This window comes from Pisolithus orientalis, assembly GCF_024613125.1.
Source record: "Pisolithus orientalis strain OTSU chromosome Unknown F5J12scaffold_11, whole genome shotgun sequence".
Lineage (NCBI taxonomy): Eukaryota > Fungi > Basidiomycota > Agaricomycetes > Boletales > Pisolithaceae > Pisolithus > Pisolithus orientalis.
In genome coordinates this window covers 186688-201754 of record NW_026260792.1, presented here as the reverse complement: position 1 = coordinate 201754, position 15067 = coordinate 186688, and the positions used below count along the sequence as shown (strand labels likewise).

Below are 15067 nucleotides of genomic sequence, written 5' to 3'. Positions count from 1 at the left end.
GCCAAACAATGAATTGGGACCATCAAGGCTCCCTCTTCTACTGCAACTCATGCAACCAGTCCTCCTGGTCCATCTGGGCTGTTTTCTCAGAGTAATCTCCATAAGTATTAATGTCCACTACAGTAGTGTCATCAGGGTATATGTCCAACACAATCAAACCCTTGAAAAGTCTGCTCTCAGTCATCCCTGTGCTGTTTCCCTCACCCATACCTGACATGTTCTGCAGCTAATCAGTGCTGAGACAACTGGAAATGCCATGCTGGTTAATCTGGCACTGTAAAACATGACCAACAATCCAATTACCTCTTATTTGGTGCAGTTTCCACCTCAGGGGTGCTGGGTTGAGGGCTAGGGTGAGCTAAAACCCTTCATTACAGTCCAGGCACCCTGGGGGGGATAGCCTACTGAACTACTAGGAGGGAGATTCCATCAATCCATCTAGCCCTGAGTATTACCTCTGATCTTATATGACCAAATCACCCATTCCCAGTCATCCACAGTCAGCTGAGAGCACAGTCTATCCATGCTTCCCATGCCACCTGAAGTGCACAGGAATGTTTTGCCTCACACTGGCATTGAAACTGGTTGCACTGTGGTGAAAACATACTGGTTAAAAGGTGTTTTGTTTGTTCATCATTTCCTGATGTGCCAGATTGACCTCCATGGCATTTCCAGCTGTCTCAGCACTGATTAGTTGCAGAACATGTCAGGTATGGGTGAGGGAAACAGCACAGGGATGACCGAGAGCAGACTTTTCAAGGGTTTGATTGTGTTGGACATATACCCTGATGACACTACTGTAGTGGACATTAATACTTATGGAGATTACTCTGAGAAAACAGCCCAGATGGACCAGGAGGATGGTTGCATGAGTTGCAGTAGAAGAGGGAGCCTTGATGGTCCCAATTCATTGTTTGGCATTGTTTGTATGATGACAAATCATCGAATAGACCATGTGATATATTATATAAGTATTAGTAAGCACCTCACAGCACTTTAAACTGTGTTAAACTCAAAACTATGCAGACTGGGTTGAAACTCAAAAAACTGTCCCAATGAGTCACCACACTAAATGGGTCATATCTCTGCCTCCTGACCTCTCTTTGGTCCCTCCTGAGTATCATGAGTTTGCCAACGTCTTCAGTAAAGACAAGGCTACAGGAACTTCCACCACACTGCTCATTCACTCTCAAGATCAACCTTGAGGAAGGAGCTTCTCTGCCCATTGGTACAATCTACTCTCTTTCTACCACCAGAGCTTGAAGCTCTCCACACCTTCATTGACAAGCATCTTGGCTACAGTTTCATCAAACAATCCACCTCCACTCATGGTGCCCCTGTCCTCTTTGTAAAGAAGAAGGACGGTTCACTCTGCCTCTGCATAGACTATCAAGGACTCAACAAAATCACAAAAAAAGATCACTATCTGCTGCCACTCATCTCCAACCTACTCGACTCTCCAAGCTGTGCTAAAGTCTACACCAAGATCGACCTCCACCATGCCTATCATCTGGTCTGCATCACAGATGGAGATGAATGGAAAACAGCATTCCACACTCGTTATGGTTCTTATGAGTGGTGGGTGATGCCATTCAGTCTGACTAACGTGCCTGTGGCCTTCCAGCAATTTGTTAATAGCATCTTTGCAGACATGCTTGATGTCTGTGTTGTGGTATACCTCAATGACATCCTAATCTATTCACAGGATATGGAGTCACATCATGAACACATAAAAGAGGTACTCTGCCACCTTCAAAAGCATGGTCTCTATGCCAAGCCAGAGAAGTGTGAGTTTCACTCCAACTTTGTCGAGTACCTCAGCTACATTCTTTCTCCCTCCAGTCTCACCATGTCTGCTGAGAAGGTTCAGGCAGTCCAGGACTGGCCTGAGCTGTGGAAGGTATGAGACATCCAGTCCTTCCTTGGTTTCACCAATTTCTACAGACAATTCATTAATAACTACTCCAACATTGTCATTCTGCTCACTTCGCCTCATGCAAAAGGGTGCTCCTTGGAACTTCTCCAAGGAGTGCCACTCCACTTTCCTCCACCTGAAGGATGCCTTCAGCTCCACTCCCATTCTCACTCATTGGGCCCCTGACACTCCACTTACAGTGGAAACCGATGCCTCCGACTATGCCATTGCTGGTATTTTGTTGGTCACCTGCTCCAACAGTGAACTCTGCCCAGTCGCTTTCTACTCTTGCACCATGACCATGCCAGAACTCAACTATGATACCCATGACAAGGAGCTGTTGGCTATCTTTGAGGCCTTCTGCCATTGGTGGCACTACCTAGAAGGCTCTGCCTTACCTGTCGATGTGGTGACAGACCACAAAAACCTTGAGTATTTTTCCACCTCTAAGGTTCTCACCTGTCAACAGGCCCACTGGTCAGAGTACCTTTCCCAATTCAACCTTTCCATCCACTTCTGCCCTGGCCACCTAGGAGCCAAACCCAATGCACTTACGTGACATTGGGATGTCTACCCAAAAGGGGGGGATAGGGACTATGTACAGGTAAATCCTCACAATCTCCACCCAATGTTTACACAGGAGCAACTTGCATTGTCCCTCCATACCACCACCCTCATGGCACCTGTGCTCCACACTGCCATGGTCTTCGATGTCAAGTCCTTGCACTCCAACATCATCTCCACCTTACCCTCCAACCCTGTCTCCACCAGCCATCTCCCAACTCTGACTAAGCCTTGGGGGTCCCTGGATTCCGATGGTCTACTCCACCTTGACAGTCACATCTTTGTCCCTGACATTGATGATCTCTGCCTTTGAGTGCTTCAGTTCAAGCATGACCATCCTCTAGCAGGCCATTTTGGGCAAAATCTGCACCCTAGAACTTGTCCACAGGGACTACATGTGGCCTAACCTCTGCTCCAATGTGAAAGAATATGTCAGGTCCTGCACTGCCTGTGGATGGAGCAAAACTCTGCAACACCACCCCTATGGTCTACTGAAGCCACTCCCCATCCCAGAGAGACCTTGGAACTCCATTTCCATGAACTTCATCAAACACCTCCCCAACTCCAATGGCTGCTCCACCATCCTTGTAGTGGTGGACTGCCTCTCAACGCAAGTGGTGTTCATCCCCACCCATGACTCCATTACCTCTGTCAAACTCACTAAGCTCTTCCTCACCCATGTCTTCTCCAAGCATGGAGTACCAGCTAATGTCACCTCCGACAGAGGTCCTGAGTTTGTCTCACACTTCTTCCACTCTCTAGGAAAGGCCCTTGATATGTGTCTTCACTTCACTTTGGGTTACCACCCAGAAGGCAATGGCCAGACCGAGTGAACAAACCAGACCCTTGAGCAGTACCTGTGTGTCTACTGTAACTACCAACAAGACAACTGGGCTGAGCTGTTACCTCTAGCAGAGTTCACTTTCAACAATGCACCAAGTGTGACTACTGGAGTTTCTCCCTTCTTTGCTAACAAGGGATATCATCCAAACCTGTCTGTGGTCCCTGACCAAGACTTCACCTCTCCAAGGGCTCATGACTATGTCATTGAGCTCTCTGCCCTTCATGACTTCCTCCGCTCTGAAATGTCTGCTGCTCAGCAGCACTACCAGGGTCCAGCAGATGCCAAATGCATACCTCTGCCTGAGTTCAAGGTTGGAGAACAGGCCTATGTCAAAGCCAAGTACTTCTGCTCCACTTGTCCTTCAGAGAAACTCTCCAAAAAGTACTTAGGTCCATTCACCATCTTGGCCAGGCCAGGTATGCACTCCATCACCCTTAAGCTCCCTGACTCTATGCACTTGGTACATCCAGTCTTCCATGTCTCACAACTGGAAGCTGCAGCGGCTAACCCTTTTCCAAACTGACAACAACCTCTGCCTCCACCAGTGGATGTCAATGGTGACCTTGAGTACAAAGCATCAGAGATACTTGACTCTAAGGTGGACTGCCACCGCCACCACTGTCAACTCTTGTACCTGGTCCACTGGGCTGGTTATGAGAGCACTGACGAAGAAACCTCTTGGTTGCTTGCAACTGAGCTAGATCATGGTTTCAACATAGTTTCCACTTTCCACAAACGATATCCACACAAACCTGGCCTGTACCAACCTCCACCATAAACTCCATCCACATAACCTTCCTCTGCAGGCCAACTCCACCCCTTACCAAACTACCTTAAGTACTTTAGAATTTTCTCCACTTTTCCATTTCACTTCTCAGAATCACAAAGAAAGTCACAAGTCTATTTTGTAGTAGTACAAAATATACAAACTAAAAACAAAAAGACAAAAGAAAAAGAAACAGAAAACTACACTACTCTTCCATTGCTTGCTCTCTGCCACCCTCCTGTTCTACACCACCTTCCTGCTCTACTCTGACTTCTTCCTCCTCCTTGTTGTCCCCTTCTGCACCTTCATCTGCTTCCTCTTGCTGTTCCTCTGCTGCCTCTGACTGAGGCCTCTTCCAACCTCCACCTGTGTGCTCGAGCTCAGCCATCCTGGTCTCTCATGCATCCTCCCTCCTCCTCATCTCTGCCCACTCTGCCCAGATGTGGTACAGCCCCCACTTGTTGGCTGTCTGCTCCATGGCCTCTGCCATCCACTCTGCTGCCTCTGCCATCCTCTTGAAGGCCAGTGCAGCAGTCTCTTGCACTTCAGCCTGCCTCTCCATGGCCTGCAGCTGCCACTCCCACTCCCACTCTGCCCACTGCGTGTGCACTCCTGCACCTGAGGGACCCTTGAGCAGGGTTGCTGGCTCATCTTCATCTCTGCCTACCTCCTGCTCATCATCCACCTCTTCTGTCTCTGTTGCTCTCTCTTTCCCCTTCCCTTGCAGCTTCTTCTTCTTCTCCCCTTGGGAACTTCCTGTCCCTGCCCTCTTCTGTGAGGGTCATGCCATGTTGTCCTCCTTCATCCAGCTGCACATCTTCTTCTTGTTGTGGCAGGGCATGCAAGCCCTGGTCTTGCCTTGCCCTGGCTTGCACTGCCCCACTGTCAGACTCACTACACAGCGAGTGCAGGGGGGCCTCCTGGATGTGGTGACCACCACAGAGGTCCCAGGGACCCTCTGGGCAGTGTTGACATTGTACACTGTGCCACATAATCTAAGAAAATAAAACTGCAAGTCAGCTCCACTGACTCACAGTACTCTGCCACTCACCTTTGTGTGGCCTTGTCCTGCCTGGCCTGAGCCCTCTCCTTAGAGGCCCTCTGCCTCTGCCTCTCAGCCTCCTCCACCACTGCTTTCTGCCTCTGCTTCTTGGCCTCTTCCTCCACTGCCTTCTTCCTCTGCACCTCCTCTTCCTCTCTCTGCCTCTGCTCCCCCTCCTGCTGCACCTCTTCTGCCTTTTGTTGCTTGGCCTTGCACTCCACCTCATGCTCTTGCTCCTTCTTCTCCACCTCTTCTTGCTGATGTGCCTTCTCTGCTGCCTTCTCATGCTCTGTGTCCATCAAGTCATCTGTAAGGATGACTAGGTTGTTGTTGGCAACCTGGGAGTAGTCACGAGAGTGACCAGGGGTGGGCTGGGGGGTTTTGGTCTGATGCTGAGAAGACATGATGATGGGAGGATGGGATACGAAGGTTCAGTACCCTAACATGTGTTTTTAAGTGGAACTTCGAACTCCAATGGAGCTCTGCTGTGGCTAAAGCCATTATCCTCAAGGCATCAAAATAATTTTGAATGATCAACTTGTGTTGATCCTGTCCCATACATGCAGCCTTCAGGGGTTCAGGCCCTAGGGGGGGGCACTGTCATGACCATGCATTCATTATAAGTCCTTGTTCACTCTGCACCCTATTCTGCCAGTCATTCACCCACTCTGCACCAACTCCGCCCAGTTTCTGTGGGTTGCAAACCATCTCCACTCCGACTACTGTTGGACTTGTGTTGCTCTCCTACCAGACTGAGCAGACTGTTCTCTGAGGAGTCACATGACTACCTTCGGACTTCTCCCTGACAGTGCACAGTCAGGTACTCTGCAGCATGCACACCACATGGTCCAGCACCTGGACTGTTTCCTTTTCTGGATGTTCTATGTTACCCATTTGTATGTCCTCTGTCTACCCTTCATTCATTGTCTAGGAAATTTTACTTGAAAGTTTATGAGTCTCCATATGTCAGTTCCGATTCCAGGTTACTGTACCCCCATAGTTGTATAAAAGCATGTATCATACTCTGCCATTCCTCAGTACAAATATCAACTTAGTTCCTACTCCTCCCACCTCCATCTTCTGTCTGTTGGAGTTACCTCCAACTCTCTGTCTGTACTCTCCCTCTGAAATACGAGGGCTGAGATTGTGCAAGGGGGTAGTGCATGAACTAAACCTGACACCCTCACTCTGCTCCACCTTTGCTTCAGCAGACTTCGTTTCTGCCAACACTCCTGCCAGTTGGAGTTCAGTTCTTTCCTGTCAGACTTGCTTCTGAACCCTCCTCCAGACTTCGCTTAGCATTGGAGTTGGTCAGAGTAGGCCCAGACTTGACAGAAATGGCAACTCCAGTGGCCAGCCCTTGTCCAAACCCACCTCAACCAGTCAGACCAGCTCTAACACACCCAAGCCGGACTCAAGCAAGTTGGGCAAAGATGGCAAGCTGACACCAGAGGAGTGCAAGCATTGCAGAAACAACAACCTTTGCATGTTCTGTGGGGGCACCAGACATTTTGCAGATAAGTGTCCCAAGAAAGCTGGGAAAGCCAAAGCTTGTGCTGCAGCCACCTCTGAGGCAGCACCAGCCTCAACCTTGGGCTCTGCCCCCGAGGCAAAAAAATAGGTAGCAGCTCTCAGGACTCTGCACAGACTGAGAGCTGTGTTGACTCTGGCTGTGCACTCATGGAGGCTTGTCTCAATGTGCTCTCAGGACTCTGCACAGACTGAGAGCTGCATTGACTCTGGCTGTGCACTCATGGAGGCTTGTCTCAATGCATCTGCTCTTTCCAATCCAAATTCATTAACTCCCCATGTTTCCATTGTCAGCCACAGTTTGCCCCAGTTTCATACACTAGTGGACTCCAGTTCCACACATAGCTTCATAGATAGAGATTTTGTTAATCAACACTGTTTTGCCCCTTATCCTGTGTCCCCTATCCAACTCCAGCTCTTTGATGGGTCATCAAGTTTTGTCATCACTCAAGCAGTAGATCTCTCAGTTCAATTTGTGACTGGTGATGTCACCCTGGTAACCCTGTTTCTAGCCCCATTGGATTCTGAATGTAAGATAGTCCTTGGACATGACTGGCTCACCTGCTGTAGGAATGAGTTCAAGTTCCCTAGGAGAATTTGTCTTGGTCAAGAGTTCAGGGGTTGAGGGTTTTCTTTTTGTTTTATTTATTTCTTTTGTTTTTCATGTTTGTACCACTGGACTTAGTGGCAAGCAGCTGCATTGCTGACTAAGCATGTGTGCTGTGTTTGTGCAAGTTCAGTTTACCAGGGAAGCAATCCATGTCACAGGCCCTCAGTAGTAGGGTGATTTTGTCTTGCAATTCAGTGAGTTTTTGAAGTTAGATTTATTACTTTGGGGAGTACCCAAGGTGCCAGGAGGACTGGAAGAAGGTATTGCACAGGCAGAGCTAAGTATTCTTTTCAGTTCGCATTTTTACACTCTTACTACACTTCTTTTCTCCAGAGAGAACCTCCCTTTTGGGTTGAGCACAAATCTCACCCATCACTGACTATTACTATTTCTAGGTATCATCAATTACCTATTCCTACATCTGGAGCCCACTGCAAGGGGGGTTCTGTTTGTTTTGGGGAAAGAAGCCACCTTTTTATCACCAAACAAAGTTTTTGCTGGGTTAGGTTGGACAAGCTAAGTATTCAGAATTTTGATTCTAGTTACAGTCTACACTCACAAATTCAGGAAATTTTCAGAGCTATTTTATGAGCAGCAAATGTCAAGCAAGCATCTAAGTTGAAGATGCCTCGAGTCAAGAAACAAACCCAAAGGCAAATTAATAGTCAATTTTCTGCGAAGAAGCCATGAGAATGTGCCAGAAGAACTTGAGGGAATGCCACTGAGGCATTTGAGGGATGCACCATGGTTCTCGGGGCATGCATCTGACCTTTTTAGGTATTTCAAAGGGGTTTGGGGTCTTTGCAAGCGTGAGAATTGCTTCGATGACCAAGAATGGGCAAAATGGGCTTGCTGGTATGCAGGCAGCAAAATCTCTGAATCATGGTATGATTTTGTTGAGGATCAGTTGATTTGGCCTGAATTCATGGTGGCTATTGCATGTTTGTATCCTGGGTCCCAGAAATTGGATCAACAGCATTCAAGAAATGACCTTTACAGCCTTGTTGACAGTCAAGCAAGCAGAAAGATTCACACAGAGGAGGAACTAACAAACTACAGACTTTATTTCCTAGATTTAGCAATGTATCTATGGGTTTTGAGGCAACTTGAGGCTGACAAACTCGAGGACCTCTACTTGCAAGGCTTTGACAAAGAATTTCGGTGTGAAATCTTGCAGAAAACGTGACATGACAATCGACAGCAACATTCTGATGACCCCTGCCCATGGAACAAGTAACAGCTGTGGCTAAAAAATGCTACAGAAAGGATTTCGCTTGGACTGACCTTGGACAAGCACAGAATGTTACATTCAACCATGAAGTGACCCAGAATTGAGTTCAGACAAGCAGCAACTACCTATGAAGTGTTTTCCAACTATGCCTACACATGACTTGCTGACAACCAATATGCATGGATCTACAGATTTGTCAGGGTACATAGAATGCGAGAAAGTCCCAAAAGTAGCTTTGACAAGTCATGCACAGCCATGCAGTCCATGCAAGAAGGCAAATAATGAACACCAAACTCCTGGCAGGCTTGTCAAAGCAGCAGCAGCCTGTTTTGAGAAGAAAGAGTTTTCTTCAAGTACAAGTGAACTACTGACTACCAAGTTATAGGAAGCACCAAAGCTTGAGCAAGTCGAACCAGTGCTGGTGGAAGAACTGCTTGTAATGAAGGTGTCAAGTACAGGTTTACCCTTGGGTGACCAGGCTTCAAGACTGGGTGACAGGGGCTAAGTCCAAGTGGCCAAAGTCAAGGCCAGGAGACAGGGGCCAAGTCCAGTTGGACCAGAGTTGAGGCCAGAGGTTAGGGGTTAAGTCTGGAGGACCAGACTTAAGGCTGGGAGTGTGGGAAACCGACTGGTCTTGGAGTGTGCACAGGGGGAAGCCGGTCCAGGGTTGGATCTACCTCCCTTGGTCTCAGCTTATGTGCTGTACCCTTATGCAAGCCAGGGAGAGGTCCAGGACAGGGGCTGGGGATAGCTTAAGGCTTGGCCTTAGCTATAGAGTAGACTTGAGGGGTAATACAGAGTCAAGGGTAATACTTAGTTGATATTCTGACTGGGGTGCTATGAAGTATGTACAGGGGTTAAATACATGAGGCTGGTCCAGGGTAACGAACATGAAGCCAGACTTGTGAATAAGCTATTAGTGAGATGATTAGCAAGATGAGGATAGCTACAGTGGCTATGCAGAGGCTAATAGCTAAAGTCCGGGTGACTGGCATAACTGGGGTCGGACACAGGTTTGTACAGTAAGCAGAGTCAGATGAAAGGAACAAACTAAATATAGCACAAACAAAGGAAAACAGACCGGAGTTGTGTCTGGGTGACCTGGACATAGACCTGGGAGGACTGGGGTGGAGCAGCACAAGGCTGGAAGGCCGGAATGGACCAGAGATAGGGGTAAAAGACTGGACTTGAGTTATTCAGGCCAGAGTTGGGTTATCTAGGACTGGAGTTGGGTTTTCTAGGCAAGACTAGGACCGGGCTTGACCGGAGATAGGGGCTAGGGGTCTGGACTGGACTGGGACTGAGTCTGAGAGTCATGGATATGACAGAAGGTCCCAATTGAATTCAAGGCAAATGACAACACTCAAAGGGTTTTTTTATCTTGTTCATGTCAAGTCTCTCTGATGGCTACTGCTATAGGAGTCCTATCTAAGAGGTCAAGGCAACAAAAGAAGCAGCCTCAGAGTTCCAGTAGTCAGCAAAGATACACATCAGTTAACCAACAACCTATTTGTGTCAAAGATTCCACTCAAATTCAAAGCAGAAAGGCTCAAAGAACAGGCGAAGCCCACAGGTGTCAAAGTCAAGGAGCTCAAAATGCTTGCAGACAGTCCCAAAGTGAAAAGGTCAGCAGACAAAGAGGTAGTTGACTCACACAGGATGCCACAGCATATGAATCACACTGGGTTGAGGGTTATTGCAAGAAGAATCAGGATCAAGGAGCCATTGAGGCTCATCACATGAAGGAAGCTGCTACAAGAAGTTTTGCAAGTAGAATTGTTGAAGCATGTGGCAAGGGTGGATGACCTCCCACTTGAAATGTTCTGCAACCGTGCAGTGCCAATGATATATATTTTATTCAGGAATCCGTCAAGAGAATCAATGTGTGCACTTGGTATTAGGACTTGTAGAGGAAGTCCAGTGATGTTGACTAAGCAGAGTCACGTGACTGCTCTGTGTGTTGTGGCCATGTGCACTCAAGTACTACATACTGATGACTCTAGTGTTACAGGCCAACTATGCAAGATCACAGTGATCAAAGGATATGAAGAATGGGGAGAATGACCTACCATATGTGAACTACCATGGTTACGAGTGATGGCAACAAGGACAAGAGCAACAATGGCAGCAAGTAGCATGATAGTGACAATGACAACAACGACTAGACTTAGCGCAGATCGATGGCCAAGCAAGATCAGATGTGCCACTTGATGGAAATGGGGCACAAGGAGTGCAGATGGAGAGCCCAACAGCTCACAGTACATGTGACGAAGGGTGACTGATGCCCAGACAATTGCAATACAAGAGACAATGATGACAGTGCTGGATGTGGAGCGATGGCCATGCAAGGCTAGAAGTGCCATTCTATGGAGATGAGGCACGAGGAGTGCAGATACTGAGCTAGATAGCTCAAAGGTTTGTTTTGAATTTGGAACACTTTACTTACAGCTATTCTACTCTAGGGATAGTGGATGGCTGTGACGAAGTGTAACCAATGCCCTGGTGATCGCAATTCAAGAATCTAGGACAAACTACAAATGAAGCTCACCCAGAAGTATGACAAGAGCAACAGCAACAACTACAGTGACATTGACAACAACATTCAACACAGACTGATGGCTGCATGACACAAGAATGCCTGCCCCATGGACATGGAGTGCAATGGAGGTTACTGAGCTCAAATTCTTGAGGTTTCGCTTCAATTCTAAGATGTTTCACTTTCAACTACTTTATTCTAGGGAAAATGGATGTATGAGACAACACTTGGGTGACACCTAGGCCACTGAAATATGAGGAACTACAACAACCTACAAGGAAAGTCAGTGGACCATCAAGGAGAAGATATGCGACATGATATGACCAAGCTACTATGAATGGGGCAAGCAGTCAGAGCAAGCTGAAGGCTCAAAGGTGGTATTTTTCTTTTCATCTAGTACAGAAGCTACAAGATATACAGCACGACAACTATGGCAACTATGAAGTGCCCCAAGAGAGACATTTGAAGGGATTTTGTGGACTTACACCTGAGGACAGCTACCAAGGGTAGCATGACAGCAAGTGTCAGAATTGCAGCAAGACGTGTGACTTGTGAACAGTGTCGAAGCCACACCAGTTGGGCTTGATGGCCCAGAGTTTAGTCTTTTTGTTGAAGCATTTTACTTACAGTTACCACATTTTAGGGAATACAAAGTTCTACAGGATCAATGACCATGCAAGGCTAGACTTGCCATTTGACACAGATGAGGTGCGAGGAGCACAGATACTGAGCCTGATGGCTCAAGGTTTAGTTTGGTCTTAGATCATTTTACTTATGATTACTTCACTTCAGTCACCCCCCCCAGGGGACCTATTAGGTTCATATATTCTTATAGATGTATCCACCTAATAGGTGTTGACCACCTGGGTATTCCCAGTGACTGCTGGAGATTTGCCAGGCCCTGGAGATTCTCCAGAGCAAGGTGTCAGACATGGACTTTCTCCAGGATTATTACATCTATAGCAGAGTGCCTGGGGTCCAAATGGGGCTTTCCCCAGTGAGTTAATAGACCTATTTCCTGGGTATCCTGGGGGATTCTCCAGCCTAAATGGACCTGTTCCCAGTGCATCCTGGGGGATTCTCCAGCCTAAATGGACCTGTTCCCTGGACATCCTGGGGGATTCCCCAGCCTAAATGGACCTGTTCTCTGGGCATCCTGGGGGAATCTCCAGCCTAAATGGACCTGTTCCCTGGGCATCCTGGGGGAATCTCCAGCCTAAATAGACCTGTTCCCAGTGCATCCTGGGGGAATCTCCAGCCTAAATAGACCTGTTCCCAGTGCATCCTGGGGGATTCCCCAGCCTAAATGGACCTGTTCCCTGGACATCATGGGGGATTCCCCAGCCTAAATGGACCTGTTCTCTAGGCATCCTGGGGGATTCCCCAGCCTAAATGGACCTGTTCCCTGGGCATCCTGGGGGAATCTCCAGCCTAAATAGACCTGTTCCCAGTGCATCCTGGGGGATTCCCCAGCCTAAATGGACCTGTTCCCTGGGCATCCTGGGGGATTCTCCAGCCTAAATGGACCTGTTCTCTGGGCATCCTGGGGGATTCCCCAGCCTAAATGGACCTGTTCCCTGGGCATCCTGGGGGATTCTCCAGCCTAAATAGACTTGTTCCCAGTGCATCCTGGGAGTTTCCCCAGCCTGAATGGACCTGTTCCCAGGGCATCCAGCCCAAACAGACCTATTCCAAGATGATCATGGGAACCTCCAGTTCAAATAGACCACCATCACAGCATGAAGGATCAATCAAAACGATTTGGAGTCTCCATGTTGCTGACAGGAGTGTGTATCATGCCAAGTACCTATTTCCATGGAATCTGATTTGAGCACTATATACAATATGAATATGTGAAAAAGTGTGGCCATAGACCACTGAGGAAAGACTGATGACATCTGATGGAGGGAGTAGAATATACTTGGTGATGGTGATTGCCCAGGCACAGCAGACATATACTTTCACCGTGCTTCCCAAGCCTTCAGTGATCTCCAGTCCTGGCCATTGCATACAAGTCAAAGATTGTCCAGGTGTCATTGGAATTTTCCCACCCACTCTGGGGATCCACAGGGTATGCAGCAGATCCTCCAGGCAATGCTTGGAATTTCCCAGCCAACTCCTGTCTCTAGGGGCTCTCCTAGCAATGCTGGGGATTTTCCCACCAACTCTGGGGATTCTCCAAGCTATGTCCTGGGGATTCCCCAAGCACTGCTGGGGATTCTGCAACCCACTCTGGGGATTCTCCAAGCACTGCTGGGGATTCTCCAGGCAATGCTGGGGATTCTCCCACCCACTCTGTGGATTCTCCAGGCAATGCTGGGGATTCTCCAACCCACTCTGGGGATTCTCCAGGCAATGCTGGGGATTCTCCAACTGACTCTGGGGATTCTCCAAGCTATGACCTGGGGATTCCCCAAGCACTGCTGGGGATTCTCCAGGCAATGCTTGGGATTCTTCAACCTGCTCTGGGGACTCTCCCACCCACTCTGGGGAGTCTCCATGGTATACTGGGGATTATCCAAGTTCTGTCTTGGGGATTCTCCAACCTGCTCTGGGCATTCTCCCACCCACTCTGAGGATTCTCCAAGCTATACTGGGGATTTTCCAAGTTCTGACCTGGGGAATCTCCAGGCAATGCTGGGGATTCTCCCACCCACTCTGGGGATTTTCCCAGCAATGCTGAGGATTTTCCAATGCACTATGTGCATTCTCTTGTTAGTTTAATCAATCATAATGCTTGACCCAGCAGGAGGTCAAAGGCATTGCAGGTCACCATAAAACAGAGTTCCTTAGGGTAACATTGAATGTAGATCACTCATACATATCTTTTCTCTGGGCACAAACTATTTATTGATGAAGCTTAGGTATGCATCTAGTATCTATGCCTTTTTGATGGCACCTGCAATGGTGATGAGGGCAAATAACCAGTTCCAATGTCCTCCAACCAATCCTCATCCTCTGTAAATTCCCCTTCATTTGCTTGCTCAGTGGGACATTCCTCTTCCAGTTCCATCTCTTCAATGGCCATCAACAGCTCATCCTCTCCTTCTGACATTACATCCCCTTCATCAGAGTCGTTCTCTTCTAATACTGGTGCTGTTAGATCCTCTGAAGCATGGGTTCCACCAGGATTATGTGTAGCAGCAAGGCAATCCCTGGTGTCTTCTGCTGTAGGTCCCCATGGCCTAGATGCAGCCCATGCATATGGCATATGTCGAACCTTGGCCTCCCATTTGACATATACTGCAACAATGGAATCCCTGTAGGCATGCAGGTGATACTTGTAATATTCATCTAACTCCCTATGAGATGGGACATAAACATGGTATTTGCACTCACCTGCCACATTTTCCAGAGCAGACTTTACACTCAGCCACTCCATGGAAAACCATTCCTGCATGATAGACCGCTCTCTTGACAACCTTCTTTCTTCTTCATTACAGTGATCAACTTCCAACATCAGCCTGATTCCCTTGCGCACACTCTCATCAGCAAGCCAACATGGGGTGCTAGCACTAAGCTCCTCAAGACCATCCTGCCAAATATCACTATCAACATCCAGCTGAAAGATACCTTTAGAAGGTATGGGATTGGGAGGGATGGCACCAGGTGGTGCCTTACACAGTCATATCATACTCTGCAGTTCACCACAGAGATTATTGTATGTGGTGACAAGTTTCAGGATGGTAGGCTCTCATCATTTTATGGATGACTCCACATGTGACTGTAAATGGTTTTCTACATGATGTTATTGAACATAGCAGCCAGAAATAAAAAATTGCTCACTACTGGAAGAGGTCCCATATGACCATTGTAGTCACTGGAACTCAAACTTGTGCTGATGAAGTTGTTCCCTTATCCAAACCTTAAGTGCTTGTGCATTTGTTTGTGTTTGGAGCCACTTGTTGTTCCTCAGCAGATGAAGGTCAGTTTGGGCAGAAAGTCCCAATGAAGCCTTTTTCTTCTTGAGGGCCTGGGCTGCCTTTGACAGTGACCCTTTTGCTGCAGCAAGTTGTAGATTGTAGTCAA

General features: G+C 47.8%; 1 protein-coding gene across 1 annotated transcript; it reads left to right on the top strand.

The window, feature by feature from the left end:
- Nucleotides 1-7986: 7986 nt before the first annotated feature.
- F5J12DRAFT_719331 (uncharacterized protein) lies at nucleotides 7987-8457 on the top strand (the record flags this gene model as incomplete). The annotated part of the gene is made up of 1 exon (XM_051741166.1): nucleotides 7987-8457. One exon carries the CDS (start codon nucleotides 7987-7989, stop codon nucleotides 8455-8457), a length of 471 nt encoding a protein of 156 aa, XP_051600738.1.
- Nucleotides 8458-15067: the final 6610 nt, after the last annotated feature.